A 19,371-nucleotide genomic window follows, 5' to 3' on the forward strand; every position below is an offset into this window, starting at 1 on the left:
TTAAGAGAATAGAGCAATTAAGAGATTTTTATCCAGACCTCAAGTCACTTTAGTAGGTTTTCATTAAGACTGCTTCAGAAGTCACCTTAAGGTGAAAACACTTTATGGTGAAAACAACAGCAATGGTGCAAAAAAAAAAAAAAAAAAAAAAACCATGGGAAGGGAAATGAATTTGTGTGTGTGTGTGTGTGTATACACATAAAACTTAATTTTACTTTTGGTCAAACATTTATTGAGTTTAGAAAACTAACCTACCTTCACAGAGCACATCTATGCACATGCTACCTTACACTTGTGTTTAGGTCTCACAGACAGTATTGTTTGCTGCTTAGGGTAATTGGTAGAAGATAAAACTATAAGATGGGGGCGCCTGGGTGGCTCAGTCAGTTAAGTGTCTGCCTTTGGCTCAGGTCATGGTCCCAGGGTCCTGGGATTGAGTCCTGCATTGGGCTCCCTGCTCAGGAGGAAGCCTGCTTCTCCCTCTGCCTTTTCCCTCTGCTTGTGCTCTCTCTCTCAAATAAATAAATAAAGTCTTTTTTTTTTTCCCCAAAAAAATAAAACTGTAAGAAGTGAATAGCAACTAACATTTATTAAATTTCTATCACATGCCAGAAACTATTCCAAGTGCTTTTCAGGTAAGCTTACATAATTTTCTAATAACCTTATGAGATAGTAGTATTACCCTCATTTAATAGAAGCGAACACAGAAATAGGGACGTTGCTCAGGGTCATACCACTAGTAAGTGGCAGAACTGGATACGTTTTGGCTCCATAGGCCAAGCTTTCATTATTTTCCTATACTGCATCTCAACCTAGTTAGAATCAGAATATAAAGATCCTTGAATACTATTTTTACACTTTGAAATTTTTGTTTTTAAGGTAACGTCAAACCATTGAGTTTTTTGTTCTTGTTTTTTGGGAGTCAGTAAACAACCTGTTTAGAATTGTGACTTGGGAAAATGATCTTGGCAGAATTATGGAATATTGCAGGGACAACCAGCTGAACATTATAGAGCTATCTCTGAGGTATCTTGAAAAATCCCAGTGCCCAGGTTGCACCCCTGTTCAATTGAATTAGAGTCTTAGTAGAGGGTGAAATGCAGACATCAGTACTTTTTAAAAGTCTCGCAGGTGATTTTAATGCATGGCCAAAGTTGAGAACTATAGAAATAGAGGCTATTAGCCCAGGGAATAAGTTAGCATGCAGTTGTATAATCTAGGTAGAAGGCAGTTAAAACTTATACGGTAGTAGTAGCTGAATAGAAAATATGTCCCTTTTGGATTTTGCTTTTTTTCCTGGATTTTTAGAATTTGCACTTTCCATATTTGGTTTAATTTATTGAAACGGAGAACAACAACAACAAAAAAAACCAAAAACAAACCAAAACAACCTCCCCCCACCAAAACCCCAAAAAACAAAAACCAACCTTATTTTTGCACACTTACTGGTGTCCTGATCTTGGCTTGGTATCTCACATACTTTCTCATTTAATCTCCATAATACTGTGGGGTAGATATTACTCTGTTTTTAGAGGTGAAGAAATTGAGACTCTGAGGGAGTTAGTAATTTTTCTAAGGTCACATGGCTAATCAGTGGGCCATGTTAGGATTTAAATATCCATACTCTTAATTTTGTTATTCTTGTCATTGAATGCAAAGGCTAATGTTTTTATATTATAAGTTGATCTGTGTCATACCCAGCCTTTTAAAATTTTTATGTGCATTACCTAGTATAATAGTATGCTTTGAAAAGTATGTGATACATGATCTATTTTATTTAACTCAAAGCTTTGTTCTCCTATAACTAATTTTGAGTTTTCTACCTGGAGTCAGTATTTTGGCATTTAGGCAGTATGTAGTTGAAGAATAGTTGCTAACTGCATTTTTATGTTTGGTAGATATTATGAGTCATGAAAATTGACATTTCCATAATATTAGCAGTCTTTCCTGTGGCTTGATACTGAACAACATGATACGCTGATCAATGATTTGTTAGAAATAGACCTCTAGAAGGAAAGAAGGTATTTGTTATACAGTCCTTATGTCCTAATTGAGATCCTGGTCATGATTCAATAAAGAATGTGGGCTTATATATCTGTGTGAGGAATTGGCCAAAATGAAATTCCAAGTAACATAAACTCTTATTTCAGGCTGAAAATCAAAGTTATTTAAGTAGGTCATAATCTTAAGCATCATACACTGAAATATTTTTGTATATGAGCTGTTTCTTACAATCAGTTGTCATATCTAACCTGGCATTATTGTGATGTGATTACATGGTTTCTGTTGTGCTGATCAGGTGACTAAGTATGGTTAGATCAGACACAGAGGAGAATGTTGATGAGCTCAAAGGCCAAGGTTTAATTCCTTTAATGGACAGTTCACTTTTTTCTTGTTTCATAACCACAGACTTCACCAGCAGTCTCACCAGATTCATGACATTAGTTGCAACTGACACAATCGATTTTGAACTTCCCCTGTATGTGAAGTCCTTGATGAATGAGGTTGGTTTCATCATGGCAAGAGACCACCATTACCAGAAGAAATATAACTTATGCTCCATTACCAAAAACAGGTGGTAAATCTGTAACAGTGTTATTTATGAAGGACAGAATTATTTAAGAAAAATGATGGGGAGGGGCACCTGGGTGGCTCAGTCGTTAAGCGTCTGCCTTCGGCTCAGGGCGTGATCCCGGCATTCTGGGATCGAGCCCCACATCAGGCTCCTCCACTGGGAGTCTGCTTCTTCCTCTCTCACTCCCCCTGCTTGTGTTCCCTCTCTCGCTGGCTGTCTCTCTCTGTCAAATAAATAAATAAAATCTTTAAAAAAGAAAAGAAAAGAAAAATGATGGGGGAATTCCTAACAAAGGAATGTGGACATATGATAGCCAGAGACTAATAGTGGAAGAAAATATGAATATGCTTTACATTACAACTAAAGATGTTCTCAGGCATGGAGGTGATTTTCTATGTTGAGTTGTTATTATAACAGAATTTGAGGACTATAATAGATCTTATGAGCAAATAAAAAAGCTAAATTCAAGATATTTAATCAGGTTTACCCAGGGAATATTGAGAGAGCTAGGCTTAGAACTTAGATTTCAGAATTCAAGTCCATATTAGTTCTTTGTGTATCTATGTTAAGCATGCAGAATGTTAAGGTTTGGAAAATACAAAGAGAGAAGTAAGACTTTTTTTTACTGTTAGAGAATTTAAACCAATTCATTTCATAAACGGAGGAGCTCAGCGAACTACATATAAGAAATTCTTTGCTAGGTATTAGAGTTATAATGACTAAATCTTTTTTTCATTCATGCATTTGTCATTCAGTATTTGTTGATTGCCTACCATGTGCCAGGCTCTGTTCTAGTCTTAAGGGATACAACAGTGACCAAAACAAACTAACTTCTTACTTCAGTGGAGCTAACCTTCCAGTGGAGGAAGACAAAAACAAACAAACAAACAACAACAACAAAAAAAAACAAAACCAAACATAAATACGTACTGTTAAGTGGTGATTGTTGTGATGAAAAATAAAGCAGGGTAAGATGGATAGAGAATCCAGAATAGGGGATGGGTGTTTCTATTTTCTGGGAATACTATGGAAGTCTTAAGATGAAGTTACTTTTTTTTTTTTCCTAGAATGGGGGATGGGGCAGAAGGAGAGAAAGAATCTTTTTCTTTTTTCTAAGATTTTATTTATTAGAGAGAGAGAGCACAAGCAGGAGTGTAGAGGGAGAAGGAGAAGCACACTCACCGCTGAGCAGGGAGCCCAACACAGGACTTAATCCCAGGACCTTGAGATCATGACCTGAGCTGAAGGCAGACACTTAACCAACTGAGCCACCCAGGCGCCCCGAGAGAGAGAGAGAGAGAGAGAGAGAGAGAGAGAGAGCGTGAGAGAGAGAGAATCTTAAGCAGGCTCCATGCCCAGCATAGAGCCGCATGTGGGGCTCCATCTCAACAACCCTGAGATCATGACCTGAGCTGAAATCAAGAGTTGATGCTTAACTGACTGAACCACCCGGGTGTGCGTGATGAAGTTACTTTTGAACAGTCTTGAAGGATAAAAGCCAGTGCGGAGCTTGCAGGTCTGTTAGGCAGACTGTGGTGGTTAGGCTGTTAAGTGTTGAGGTTTGTGAGGAAAGTGAGTTAGGGGTCTTTTACCTCCTCAGTCAGGACAATGGCGGTGTGGTGCAGGGGCACTCTCCCTAGGAGCGCATGGAACTCTGCGGGCTCTTCCCTACAGTTCGGCTTGATAGAAAGATGCAGTGGCAACACAGATGTAGTATCCCTTTGTCTTACCTGGTGGGGGAGGTCAGGAAATCCCTGAGCGAGGATGTGATATTTTATCTGAGATAAGAAGACTGAGTGCAGCAGGAGGGTGATTGGGGAAACCTTTAAGGATCTGGAGTTCAGGAGAGGTTAAGGTGGGAAACTAATTTGGGAAGTCGTTAGCGAATAGAGCCCATTTGAAAATTAAGTTAGTGGAATCATCTGGAAAAAGCATGTTGAATGGGGACAAAAGAGATTCTAGGATGCAACCTGGGGGGCAGGGACAGAAGGGGAAGGGAGCCAAGCAACAAGAAGGAAGAAGAGAAAGGAGAGAAAATAGCTTGGAAACTGGGGAATGGGAGAGAGTTGAGAAAAGGAGTGATCAGTGGTGGCCAGTCCTAAAGAGTGGTCAGTTAGGTTTAGCTGGAAAAGGTAAGGTTGGCTAGACTTGAAATGTCTAATAGTATAGCCAGTTATGACTAATTTACATTCAAATTAAATAAATTCGGCTCCTCGGTTTTCACTAGCTGCATTTCAAGAATTTAACAGCTACATGTAGTTAGTAGCTACTCTATTGGATAGTGTGGATATAAACTATTTCCATCATTGAAGAAAGTTCTATTTGATAGCAGTATACTAGACCATTATAATATTAGGGAAAAGTTAAATAAAAATTCATTTCTTAACTTATTTGTGATAGCAATAGAGAAAATATTATGAGACCACTAATTATGTATTACCAAAGAACTGATGTTAGGAAGTCAGAGTTTTATCTTGAACTGTGGTAGCAGAATTGGCAATTTGAGTTGAGCCTTCAAGGTCAGGGAACTTTCAAGCTATTGAACATGGAAGCAGAAAGAAAGGGTGAAAATTGCAGATCGCTCTGAGCACAATCAATTTACTAGACAGAGAATTTAGGTAAGTTGCAAAGCTATCCCATGGGGGATCGGAATACCTCTGTGGCATGAATAATTGGTCCATGCTGTAGACAATTTAAATATCAGGGTTTGGGGCTTATTTTCTAAAGAATGGGTACTATCAAATGTTTTTGAGTGGAGGAGTAACATGGCCAGTGTGATAGTTTGTGGTTAATTTGGTAAATTAAGTTCTTGGTTTTTCTTAGTCTTTGTCACTTGTTGCACTCCTAAGTAATCCTGCCTATGTCTACATACTGCTTTAAAAAAAAAATCTATAAAAGTACACTCATGTAAACTGTACCACTCACGTAAACTATTATTAAGCCTCACAACGATTCTGGAGAGTTGTAACATTTATAATTATATGTTCACATAGAAAAAAAATCTCAGAGTTCAATAACTTGCTGCTGATGGCGCTAGCTTGAAGAATGAGCAATATTGGGTAGACAAGATAATTTACCTCAATTTCACATAAATTACTATACAGTACATACCATATATGTATATATGTATATGTATATGTATATATGGTCATCTTGTCGGCAGTAGGGACCATGTCTTTATTGTGTTTTTGAGTTCCAGTACCTACCAGAGTAAATGAGTGAGGTGAGACTTAATGCATGGACATCTATTGAAAGGGAGATGAGAAATGAGATGATGTGGGTCTGGCCTAGGTAATAGTATTAATGAGAATTGAAGGAAAGGACTAGATGTGAGGTAGACATTTTCTAGGTAAAAATAATCAGAACTTAATAATTTCATGAGATGTTGGGGGGAAAGAGTCTCAATGACTCAAGGGTTTAGGTCTGAGTGAAAGAGAGATGCTACCATTGAAAGACTTGGGCAAATTGCCATGAAAACTGGTTTCTAAGAGAAGCTAGTGAGTGCTGTTTTTGACTTAAAGATGCTTTCTAAAACCAGCTTAGAGCCCTTCCTTTGTTTACAGAATTTTAGAACCAGAAGTTAATTTGCAGTAATGTCTGAACATATAGGTAGCAATGTCTTGGAGTGGAGTTTTGGAGCTAGGGAAGGACTTGGAAGTCGTCTGAATAAAGGTAATAAATTACGCCTTAAGCATGAATGCAATCTGCAGGAAAGGAGCAGATTGAGAGAAAAAAAAAAAAGAAAGTTGAGGACTGAGCACTGGTTATGGCCACTCACTTACTGAATGAGAAGATGAAGTGGAGCCAGGAAAACAGGAGAAGGGAAGGCAGAGGAGTAGAGTACTTTAGAAACCAAGAGAGGAGAAAGTTTACATGGGGAAAAGGCTGATAGAATTAAATACATGCAGGGAGGATAAGAACTGTGAAAAAGCCCCAGAGCATGCCAGAGAGGACTTCACAGATTGACAGATTGACTGGAATTTCCCAAAGCCTCAGAGGTTTTTTTGTTTTGTTTTTTAAAAGGATTTAGTTTCCAGTGTAAACATATTATTGCACTTTTTTTTTTTTGCTACTTCTTAAAAGATTAATGCACCACTTAATTCATTTGATACACTGGGTGCTCTCTAAATTCAGATTCAAGTATTTGACATTAAATCACTCCTGAGAAAATTTGTTTTTTTTTTAGATCTTGCCATATTCAGAAGTTGCTGAAGTTCAAGAGACAGTGAGTAATATATGGTGCTATGTTTGAAATGTTAACATTTTTGCATTTTTTGAGGATTTTGGGTTGGATTCTTAAAATCTATTTTTCACTATATTTTATCATAGATGATTATGTCATTATACTAAGTAACTCATGTAGATTGAAAAGATCACTTGTAAAATGTTTTCATTTTTTCCAAAATGTGTATGGATTTAATTTTTTTTTTTACTGTAAAAATAATCCATACCAATGGGGACATAGTTAAACAATACAGAAGAATATAATAAATAAAATTCTACCTTCTGGAGGCAACCACTTTTAATATTCTGGTGGCCTCTTTACTAAGTTTCTTCATATGTATATGTCTTACACATGAAATTTTATAGAAGTGGAGTCATACAAACTTCTGTAGCCTATTTTTAAAAGTCAATGTATAATGAATGCTGTTCAGTCAGTGAAAAAAAAACTTTAACGGCTACATAGTATTTCATTGTATAAATGTACTATTTATAATAGATGGCTGTTTTAGATTACTGTAAGTGATGTGATAAAAATCTGTGGACACGTCTTTTTAAATATTTTAGATGATCACCTCAGTGTACATTCCTAGAAGTGCATTTGCTGAATCAAAAGTCTGATTAGATTATTTTAAAATAACTGCCTGGCATGCCAGTTAATATTCTCTAAGAGTGATAAGCTCTAGTTCCTAGAAAATATTTCCATAAAATATCTCCTGTAAAACTCAGGGATAAAATGTACACAATGTGTGTTTTGCAGTTCATTGCAAGAATATGAAAAGTTGAGTGTAGAAAGAGGACTCCTGTAGGAAGAAGAAATAAATCTCAGCTGCTGCATCTCTTACTCTAAGGGCCGAAGATAGCACTAAATAGAGCACTCTTAGGATGTTTTATATAATCCTCCTTCCAAATTGTGCCAGCAGCATTGCTTGTACAATGAACACAACTTGATGAACTTTGTTGGGGGAAGAGGTGCAACTTGCTTGAAACTTTATTTTCAAGTTGTATCAAAGCTGTTTGTGCTTTGGCATAAGCTCAAAAGATGGCCTAAGTCAAATATGTATGTTGAGAGGGAGGTGCTTTGCTTAAGGCAATGGAATCAAGCTATAGCTCTTATGGGATTGTTTCTGTGTTATAAGGTGGCCATCTGTCCTGAATTGCTTAGGACTGAGGGGTTTCCCAGGATGAAGGGTGTGATTATGAACTTACTCCGTTACACTTCTGAAAGATAGTGGGTTTTATGCTAATTATAGATGGCGTGGCAAATATTTAGAAGTACATTAAATAAAATCCCATTTTTGCGTAATGCTCTTTTCCTGAGATTTGTAGACTAAATTCAGTAAAGATTTAGGTAATGGCTGTACTTCATGCTTTTAGTTAAAATAGTTGATAGTATACTAAATGATAAATAGAAAAACTCTCTAGGCATGTTACTATTATTTTATCACTTTCAGCCCGTACTTTCTGCCAAAATAGAGTATCTGTTTATATGACAAAGAAATTATTGAAATGACTGTGTGGACATTGTTGAAGTGATAATGACAAATATGATGTTATTCAGTTAGAGAAAATGTTTCCATCATATCTTTAATGGTCTTTTTTTGAACAGGCTGAAAGAAAGTTCCTGGATTCTTTGAGTTTCTAGTAGTATTTTGGTTCTCTAAGAAAAGCCAAGAAGAGTTGGCTAGCTTTTTATTTTTTAAACTATCTAACAAGATACTTATGTAGAATGTTTCCACATCAGTAATTTCACATTGTCTTTATTCATGTGTTATACAACATGGAACTGTGCAAATTAGGCGCTGGTCCTAAAAGCAGTAAAAGTAAGAAGTGTAGTATGCAATTTAGCCGTGTACACAAGTGATACAAGTTACCTGATAAAATTAATATATCCCATTTCCCGTTGGCATTACTTACACGCAACTCTGGGAGGATAGTTTCACTGTATCCCAGTTTAATGCCTTTGCATCCACAACGTTCTGGGAAGGTTTCTGAAGTCTTGCTTTTTTTTTTTTTTTTTTTTTTTTTTTTTTTTTTTTTTTTTATGTATTTCCACTTTTATTTAGAGTGTTTCAGCTTAATTCTTAGTTCTATTGTTCCATTATAATGTATGTTTTCTTTATAATGCCAGTTCTTTTTATTCTGTCGCATTTTTTAGTCTCTTGTGATTAAGCTCTTCAGGTCATATAACCTAACTGTCACACATACCATAATTTATACTGTTTCTTACCAGCCTGAACCTTTCTCTGTGCAGGTTTGTATGTCCAATTGCCTACTTGATATTTTGACTTGGATGTCTAACAGACATTTCAGAGTTAATCTATCTCAAACTTAGGACTTTTGTTTCTTTCTGTAAATTCACCCCTCTCACTGTCCTTTCCGTCTCAGACAATGACAGTTCCATCCTTCCAGGTGCTCAGACCCCAACGCTTATATCACTTTAATTCCTCTTTTTTTTTTTTTTTTTTTAAACTTCATACTTGGTCTGTTTGGAAATCCTGTTGGCTCTACTTTCAAAATATGTTCAGAGAACTCAACTGTTTTTTCTCACCCTCACTGCTACCACCTGGATCAAGTCTCCTTCATCTCTCCCCTAGATTATTACAGTAACTTCCTAACTGACTGTACTCATGTCCCTCTAGTCCATTCTCCACATAGCAGCCAGAACAATCGTGTTAAAACATAATCAGATTATGTCACTCCTTTTCTCAGAAATCCAGTGGCTCCCCATCTCATTCAGAATAAAGCCAAAGTCCTGACGAGGTCCTGCATAATCTGGCACCCATTTACTTCTTTGACTTCATTTCCTACTACTCTCCTACTTGTATTTCAGCCTCTCTGGACTATTTACTATCCTCCATGCCCTCCAGACTTGCTTCCATCCCAGTCCTCCACTCTATACTCATTCCTCCCTCTGCCTTGAATACTCTTCCCCTTCATGTCCTTCTGGTAAACTTACTCATTTTATTCAGTCAATTCTGTAGTGAAGTCTTGTTAGTGAAGTCTATCTTAAATTATAACTCCCTCTTCTTTAACATTTTGTGTGTCCTTGTTCTCTGCTTATTTTTTCCTTAGTATTTATATAATATGCAACAAATTTTTACTTGTTTAGTATGGTATTGTTCATCTCTCCCGCTAGAACATAACTACCACAAAGGGTAAAATATTTGTCTTTTTTATTCACTGCTATATCCCTTGGTGCCTGAAATGACACCTGTCTATATAATAGGTACTTATAAATATTTGGATGGATCGATCAGTGATAGGAATAGACAGTGTTTACTTTGATTCTTGAGTGTCTCAATATGAAAAAAATTAGATTAATAGAATCAGATATATATGACAAACATGCTTGAAGTTATAATGTTGAAAACATTTGAAACGAATATCAGAAGTTGCTGTATATGCTAGGGATTATTTTCTGGAAGCAGACAGGCAAGGAATACAGCTGCAAAGAAGTTGACATAATGCTGTTAATTAACAAAATTTGAGAATATATATGTTGAAAGTGAACTTAATCATTTATCCTAAATAGAAGACCAACTAAAAAACCTTCAAAAATGACTGGCCTTGTGAAATTAGAAAGTCCCATTGTGCATATATGGTTAGAACCATTGTTCTCCTTCAAGAAATTCAGATTTACTGGTGATTTAAATCTAAGGAAATCAGTTAATTATTCATATCAATACAAAAAGATATATTTAGAGACTGTCTATGAAATATTTGTCAGGTTTACCATGGTTGACTCTCTGTTTCCTTCTTTCCGTTTTCCAGTATCACATTAGTTATTTATTGGTACATAGCAAATCATCCAAAAATTAAGTGGTATAAAACAACAAGTATTTGTTATTTTATAATTTCTGTGGGTCAAGAATCCAAGAGCGGTTTACTAGGTGTCTCTGGCTCAGAATCTCTCAAATGGTTGTAGTCAGGCTACTGGGGAGGGTGTGTCCTGCAGTCTCATTTGAAAGCTTGACTGGGTGGATGGGAGGGCAAGGAGGGCCAAAGCAGGAGATTTATTTACAAACTCAAGTAGTAGTTGTTGACAGACATCGTTCCTTCACCTCATGGGCCTACCTACAAGGCTGCCTCATGACTGCAGTTGGCTTTCCCCAGGGAGAGCAAGAGACTATAAATAAGTTGGAGGTCATAGTCTTTTTACTGTGTAATCTTGGAAGTGACATCCGTTCACTTCTGCCATATTCTATTCATTAGAAGTGATTCAGTGAGTCCAGAATACTCTCAAAGAGAAGGGATTATACACAAAGACATGGGATCACTGGACTTTGTAGAGATCTCCTACCACAAATACTTTATAATCTTTTCCCACATACTTGCTAGTTGTGGTAACATGGCCATCAGTTATAAGGACTTGAGCACAATTAGTTTATTGTCATTACAGCTGTTTTTTTTTTTTTTTTTTTTTTTTTTTTAACCTGTGAAGCTGAAATCAGTTTATAGAAGAATGGGCAACTACAGAAAAATGACTAGAGCAAATACCTTTAAAGGAATTAAAACACAATTTCGATCATTAGGGAAGCAACAGGGCCAAGATTTTTCCGAAGGAGGCAAAGCAAACAACTGCTACCTTTCTTTTTGGTCAGATAATTAGGATTCCTTCATTCCCTTTAAATAAAAAAGCAAACAATAATATCATCAGTGGAAATTTTTAATTCTTGTTGTAACTTTGATTTTGATGTTACTATACTTGGTATTTGAAATGAAGGAACCCTAGGGACTCTGTTCCAAGGGAGACCAAAACACTTGCCGTAGGCAACATTTAGGATAATGTATGTTAAAATAGTTACTAGACAAATGGTCAGTCTTTTACCCTTTCTTTTAGTGGATTGTGAGTTATTCATTTCAGAATTGGGTCTTCTTACTTCCTAACGACCAGTAGTAGCTCCACGTGCTAACACTTCATATTTAGTGGGTCCAAGAAAATTTGTCTGACAATAAAACTTATCAGTTTATCATTCTAATCAATATTCCTCTTTGTTTTTTTTTTTTTGCCATTTGAGAAAAAATTTGTTCTGCTTTGTTGATGTCTTTGTAAAAGCTCTTTGCACAATGCTTGGCATATAATAAGCACTCAGTAAATGTTCCTTTCTTTTTATAGAAGAAACAGACTGAATTTCTATGTAGTGTTAAGTGCTTTCATGGCATGCAGAACTAATATTTAATAGTGCATGGGTGTTATAGATTTTTAAACCATTTAAATTTAAAGAGTGAACAACATTGGGCTGTCCTTTACGTTTCCAAATAATTTCACCACTCCTAACCCATATCTTGTTAAAATTGAAAGTAATTTTTGATTTGAGTAATTTTCAAAACGAAATACTTAGTTGATTTCATTTTTGTCTTTCCATCTTTGTTTTCCAAAATTTAAACAAATATTTGATAATGCTTAAGCCAAGATCTTTTTATGTGTGGCAAAGGAAATTCCTTGTGAATTATGATTATTAGGATTGATGTGCATGTGCTTTCTATTTATAAACTAATGCTTATTTTCCTTGTCCTTTCGTTTCACTGCTGCTTCAACCCTGATGCATTTTGCTTCTTCCTGGTTTGGATTGTATTTGTTTGCTGCTCAATTACCCTGCATTTAAAGCTTCTTGGTGATAGCAAAGATGTCCTTGGGCCATCAAGTAAGTAGCCAAAGTTTGGCATATTTGGAGACGTGATATTTTGCTGTGTACTTATAAAAAGCATACGGTACTTCTCTTTTGATTATTAAGTCTTCTGCTTTTCTTTCTAGGCACTGAAATTCTAAGCAAAGAATGTAAATGGTCATTCAGTGCCCATCTAAGATTGATAGTGTTTGTATATTTACTTCTTGATTGTCTAAAGATAGATTATTTACTTAGCTAATTATCTACTTCATAATTCAGGACCTCTTCTTCATAGTATTCCTTTCTACAGTCATCATAAAGCATAGATCAGACTTCTTTGAGACTGGACGTGGTACAAGAAATTCACTACCATTTGAAAATGAGAAATATTGTTTTATTTTTTCATAATCTTTACATAATAATTTGGTTATGAAACACATTTATTTGTACTTTGGGGATTTCATAAATGAAACATGTTTCATCTTAGGGATTTAGAAGGTGTACCCATTAAATTTATTTCTGAAAAAAAGTTTTTTTGACCAGACACTGTGCTAGCTTTGGGGAGGATATATGAATAAAACATGTGCCCTACCCTTAAGGATCATGATAGTCTAGCAGGGGAGTTATACTCATTAATATATAATTTGAGAGCATTGTAACAGAGGCAACTTTTGTATTGAAAAATCATAAAATTACTGAGGTGAAAGGAACCACAGATATCATCTAATAAATCATTAAGTTTGTAGATAAAGAGCTGGAAGCTAAGAACTTAAATGATCAAGGAGTTAGAATTGGGTACTAACCCAGTGTGTTCTTTTCTGGTTTTAAAACATCATCATGAAACCATCAGTTTGCTGAATTCACATCTAACCAAATAATTAAAATATTATTGTGTCATAAATCAGATAGAGACTTAAACTTTACTGAAGGGCAATGTAGAAATTACATTGATTTAGAAAATTTTAGTATTTATTCCTGAACAGGTATCTGACCACTGCAAGTCAGTTCTCTGGGGCTCTTTTTTTTTTTTTTTTCCATTGACTAAAGAAGGAGACTTCTTCGCCACGGTAATGGCAGCATTTTTCTAGTTGTAAAATTCTTTGGTATGGATTGGTTGCTATTTGTCTTTAATACTGATTATAGTATGTATGTAATTTTTTTCTAAAAAGAGACAATTTAAAGTAATATGCTAAAATTCCTTTTAAAGGTGCGCCTAGCTGGCTCAGTCTGTAGAGATTGAGCATGCAACTCTTGATTTTGGGGTTGTAACTTTGAGCCCCATGTTGGGTGTAGAGATTACTTTTTAAAATTTTTTATTATTTTTTAATATTTATTTGAGAGACTGAAAGAGAGAGCACAAGCAGGGGGAGTGGCAGGCAGGAGACGGAGGCTCCCCACTGAGCAAGGAACCTGTTATGGGACTCAGTCCTAGCACCTTGGAATCATGACCTGAGCCGAAGGCAGACACTTAACCAACTGAGCCACCCAAGCATCCCGGGTGTAGATACTACTTAAAAGTAAAAATAAAATGTTTAAAAAAAAAAATCCTTTTTAAAATTCTGAATTGCAGCAGTTCATAGTATTTTAAATATATTGTTTATTATACAACCAGCATTGTTAGAATAGTAGAAATTTTAAAAGTTGAAAGAAGTATACAGACATCAGAATATTTTTATGTTTTCTTGGCAGCCTTACTTGTGATACCTGGCAGATATTTTTAGTGGATTTTCCAATTACTGTAATTACCTCATATATTTAGATGTCAGGTGAACTGATTGGCAGTGCTGAACTGAAACATAGAGTTGAATTTTTTTTTTTAAAGATTTTATTTATTTATTTGACAGTGAGAGAGACAGCCAGTGAAAGAGGGAACACAAGCAGGGGGAGTGGGAGAGGAAGAAGCAGGCTCCAAGCGGAGGAGCCCAATGTGGGGCCAGATCCCAGGACCCTGGGATCACGCCCTGAGCCGAAGGCAGACACTTAACGACTGAGCCACCCAGGCGCCCCAGAGTTAAATTTTTAAGACCAATTACAATGGTTCTGTTTTAGTAATTGGATTTTATAAACAGAGGTCTTTAATTTCTATTTGGAATAGAAGAGATTTATTGTGGGTACATATTTTCTGCATACACAAATAAGAATATGCAATATATATTAGAGATGAGCTTATATTATACTCTGCCAGCTACTAAAAGGCTGAAGCTATATAGTTATTTACTAGAGATCATATATCTTTTAGAGTGAAAAGTGATTTCCTTAATATTAGGATCTGTATTGAATGAAAAAAACTATAATGATATATACCCAAACATACTTAGATTCTTTAAGTATTTGAGAATAGGTACACCATCTGTAAGGGGAGTCTTAGGATTTACATAGAGATTATTTATGACTTTAATTAACTTTATCTTAGCTTCCTTAGATTAAGAGCAAACACCAGACTATGAAACAGATTTTATATTGATGACTTGACTTAATAAAGTAAAGATGGTAGTTATAGAATCATATTCTCCTTAGAAGTTACAGCTGGTATGTTAATTATCTAACTATTAATTATTCCAGCATGGTTAGTTTCTATTATACTTAAGATAATAATGCAATATGAATAGCAAAGGTTACTTTATTTCCACTATAAAGTAGAACCAGCAGAGGGCACTGTTATGCTATCTTTAGTAGGTGAAGCAATTGTGTCAGAAACTATTCTGACAACTAATAACGCAGTGATTCATTTGTCAACTATCTATCTAGTCCTTTAGCAAGTATTTATTGTCAGTTTTAGGCCAAGGGGTACAGATAAAAACAAAGTGAATGCCCTTCTCAAGCTTACATTCAAATAGTCTGAGATTGTACAAATGACGTAGGACATCAAAATGATTTTTATGTTTTGCAAATCCTGTTGTCTGTACAGTTAATGTTTGCAAATAGGGGTAAGAGAATAAATAGGGGAAAAAATCCTAAATTTTTTCTAAATATACAGCATATTCTCTATATTGCTATTTCTATAAACTCTGACTTCATGGTTCTCAAAATCATAAATAGTAATACTTCAACTATTAAGGGTTAGAAAGAGATGAATACAACTAAATTTGCACTTCTCAGACTATTTCCTTCTTTATATGTGTGGTTATTCGAGATACAGATACCTATATCTTACTGATGGAATACTGAAGCATACTTTAATTCTATTAGTTGTTCTTCTATAATGTATTTTAAATTAGCCTAAAATGTACTGATGTCTGATACTACAAAAGAATATATGTACTACAAGAGATACTGCATATATAAATCATATATGATACTACAAAAGAATATATGTAGCATATATAAATTATAAAGCATAATCATCCAGAGAGTATGTGTTGAACCTACCACTCAAGAACTTGAATCTTTAAAATCCCTCATGTTCACCTGTGTGCTTCTTCTCTCCTGCTTCTTCTCTCCTCTATCCCTGTTGCCTGCCCCCCAAGAAGTGATGACTAGTTTTTATTTTTTATCATTTGCTTTTTTAAGAAATATATTTTTTGATATTTTTAAATTCCATATGTGTCACTAAGTTTTGCTTGGTTAATTTTTTGAGTGGTATCATGCTGTATGTCATATTTTAGAACTTGTTTTTTGTGTTAATACTTTGAAGATTCAACCATGTTTTGGGGTATAGATATAGATCATTCCTTTTCAGTGCTATATGCTATTCCATTATAGGCATATGCCACAATCTGTTCATCCATTTTATTTTCAGTTGATGAGTATTTAAGTTTTGATTTTTGCTCTTATGAACATTCTTGTCTCTTGGTAAATGCAATAAAAGAGTACTGTTCTAGGTATAAAGCTAAAAGTGGAATTGTTGGACCCATAGGGTATACTGAAATTCAGTTTTGTAAGGTAGTTCTATATTGTTCTCCACAGTGCTTATATCCGTTTACTTTCCAGCAGCAGTGCTTCAAATGTCTCATTGATTCCCATCCCTCAGACTTACTAATTTTTGCCAGTTTTACTGAATTAAACATACTTACTTCATTGTGATTTTAGTATGTCTTTTTCTGGTTACCAAAGAGGATGAATATCTTTTTGCATATTTATTGGCCATATTTATTGACACTTCCTCTTTCATGAATTCACTGTTCAAGTCTATCCATCCCCCCATTTTTCTTTTTCTTTAATTAAAAAAAAATTTTATATTGAGATAAAAGTCTATTAGTTTCAGGTATACAGTGATGATTCAGTATTTGCATATTTTGCAAAATGGTCACCACAGTAAGTCTAGTTAACATCCATCACCATATATAGTTACAGGTTATTTTTTTCTTATGAGAACGTTTAAGATTTATTCTCTTAGCAACTTTCAAATATGCAGTATGGTATTAACTATAGTCATCATGCTGAACATTGCATTCACATTACTTATTTATTCTATAACTGAAAGTTTGTACCCTTTGATTCCCTTCACCCTTGTTGCCCACTCACTACCCCGCTGCCTGTGCCTGTTCTCTGTATCTATGAACTTGGTTTTTGAACTTGAATCCTATCATATTTGACTTTCTCTGTCAGACTTATTTTAGTTAGCATAGTTCCCTCAAGGTCCATCCCGTGTTATAAATGGCAAAATTTCATACTTTATGGCTAAGTAGTATTCCATTCATTTGTCAGTGGTAACTCAGGTTGTTTCCATGTCTTGGTTATGGTAAATAATACAATGCTATGGTGAACATAGGGGTGCATATATCTTTTTGAATTTGTGTTTTCATTTTCTTCAGAAAAATATGCAGAAGTTGAATTGCTAGATTATATGGTAGTTTGTTATTAACTTCTTGGGGACCTTCCATACTGTTTTCCATAGTGGCTACAACAATTTACAGTCCCACCAACTGTGCACAGGCAGTCGGGTTTCTCCATATCCTAGCCAACACTTGTTATTTCCTTTCTTTTTGATAATAGCCATTCTGATAGGTGTGAGAAGATAGCTCATTATGGTTTTGATTTTCATTTCCCTGATGATTAGTGGTGTGAAGCATCTTTTCATGTACCTGTTGGCTATTATTTCTTTGGAAAAATGTTTATTCAGCCCTTCTGCCCATTTTAAGTCAAATTGTTTGATTTTTGCTGATGAGTTGTATAAGCTCTTGATGTATTTTGGACATTAACCCCTTATCAGATATATCACTTGCAAGTATTTTCTCCCATTCAGTAGGTTGCCTTTTCATTTTGTTGATGGCTTCCTTTGTGGCGCAGAAGCTTTTTAGTTTGATGGAGTCCTATTGTTTATTTTTGCTTTTGTTGCCTCTGCTTTAGGTGTCAGATTTAAAAAGCCATCATCAATTCTGATGTCAAGGAGCTTACTGATTGTGTTTTCTTTCAGGAGTTTTAGGGCTTCAGGTCTTATATTCAAGTCTTTGATCCATTTCGAGTTAATTTTTTAATATGATGTAAGATAGTGGTCCAGTTTCATTCTTCTGCATGTGGTTGTCCAGTTTCCCCAGTACCACTTATTGAAGAGACTGCCCTTTTCCCCATTGTGTATTCTTGGCTCCTTTGTCATAAATTAATTTGACCGTATATGCATAGGTGTATTTTTGGGCCCTCTGTTCTATCTATTGTGTCTTGTTTTTATGCCAGTACCATATCGTTTTGATTACTTCGATTATTGTTTTGCTTAGCTCTTTTATAGTTTGAAAGTGGGGAGCATGATGCCTTCAGCTTTGTTCTTCTCCTTTTTTTTTTTTCAAAGATTTTATTTATTTGACAGAGAGAGAGACAGCCAGTGAGAGAGGGAACACAAGCAGGGGGAGTGGGAGAGGAAGAAGCAGGCTCCCATCAGACGAGCCCAATGTGGGGCTCGATCCCAGGACCCTGGGATCACGTCCTGAGCCAAAGGCAGACACTTAACGACTGAGCCACCCAGGTGCCCTGCAGCTTTGTTCTTCTGTTTCAAGGTTATTTTGATTATTCAGGGTCTTTTGTGGCTCCATATAAATTTTAGAATTTTTTGCTCTGTTTCTGTGAAAAATGCCATTGGAATTAAAAAAAAAATTTTTTTTTAAAGATTTTATTTATTTATTTTAGAGAGTTCATGTGCAGCCTTGGGAGGAACAGAAGGGGAGGGGAAGGGAGTGGGGAAAGAATCCCAAGCTCAACGTGGAGCCTGATGTGGGGCTCAATCTCATGACCTGAGCTGAAACCAAGAGTTGGACACTTAGCTGACTGAGTCACCCAGGTACTCTGTCATTGAAATTTTGATAGGGGTTACATTGAATCTGTAGGTTGCTTTGGGTAGTATGGACATTTTAACAATATTTATTATTCCATTCTATGAGCATGGAATGCTTTTCCATTTATTTGTGTCTTCTTCAATTTCTTTTATCACTGTCTTATTGTTTTCAGTGTACAGATCTTTAATCTCCTTGGTTAAATGTATTCCTAGGTATTTTATTCATTTTGATAGATCCCTAAATTTTCCTGTTGTTTGTCTTTTTCCAGTTGATACACAGGGTTATTATTATTTTTTAACATACTCTAGATACCAACCCTTTGTTAATTATATATGTTGCAAATATCCTGTTTTTCTTTTTAAATTTTTATGGTACCTTTTGATTAAAATCTTAATTTTAATATGGTGGAATTTATCAGTTCTTTCTATTTTGGTTAATGCTCTGTTGTGCCTTTTTAAAGGAATCATTCCCTACCCCAAGTTTATGAAGATACTCTTTTTATATATTCTTCTAAAAGGTTTTAAGTTTTGCTTTTTACATTTATGTCTTTAATTTTCATAAAACTATTTCTTTGTGCACGGTATGAGGATAGGGAGCTAATTTTCCAATACTCAGTTTTCCTAGTGTCATTAATGGAGTAGTCTTTTTTATCCGTACCTCTTTTGTATGTCTAGGCTCAACATATGCATGGGTTTGATTATGAGAGCTCTCTGTTATGTTCTTTAGGTCAGTGTGTCTCTTCCTACATCAGTACCAT

General features: G+C 35.4%; 1 protein-coding gene across 16 annotated transcripts in view; it reads left to right on the top strand.

The window, feature by feature from the left end:
- Positions 1–19,371, top strand: part of OSBPL8 (oxysterol binding protein like 8) — a 158,025-nt gene that overhangs the window by 57,226 nt on the left and 81,428 nt on the right. For 4 of the 16 annotated variants that reach the window (XM_048218186.2, XM_044384575.3, XM_048218184.2 and 1 more), the window contains exons 3-4: positions 6,762–6,800; positions 12,408–12,444. The exons of 3 other annotated variants lie outside the window; for them this stretch is intronic. In XM_048218186.2, coding sequence (XP_048074143.1) covers positions 6,762–6,800; positions 12,408–12,444 — 76 coding nt within the window. Of the gene's footprint in view, positions 1–2,409; positions 2,505–6,761; positions 6,801–12,407; positions 12,445–19,371 lie in introns of all 16 variants that reach the window. 9 more of the 16 variants (XM_044384578.3, XM_048218185.2, XM_048218187.2 and 6 more) reach the window with 3 other exon arrangements.

This window comes from Ursus arctos, unplaced genomic scaffold, assembly GCF_023065955.2.
Source record: "Ursus arctos isolate Adak ecotype North America unplaced genomic scaffold, UrsArc2.0 scaffold_21, whole genome shotgun sequence".
NCBI lineage: Eukaryota > Metazoa > Chordata > Mammalia > Carnivora > Ursidae > Ursus > Ursus arctos.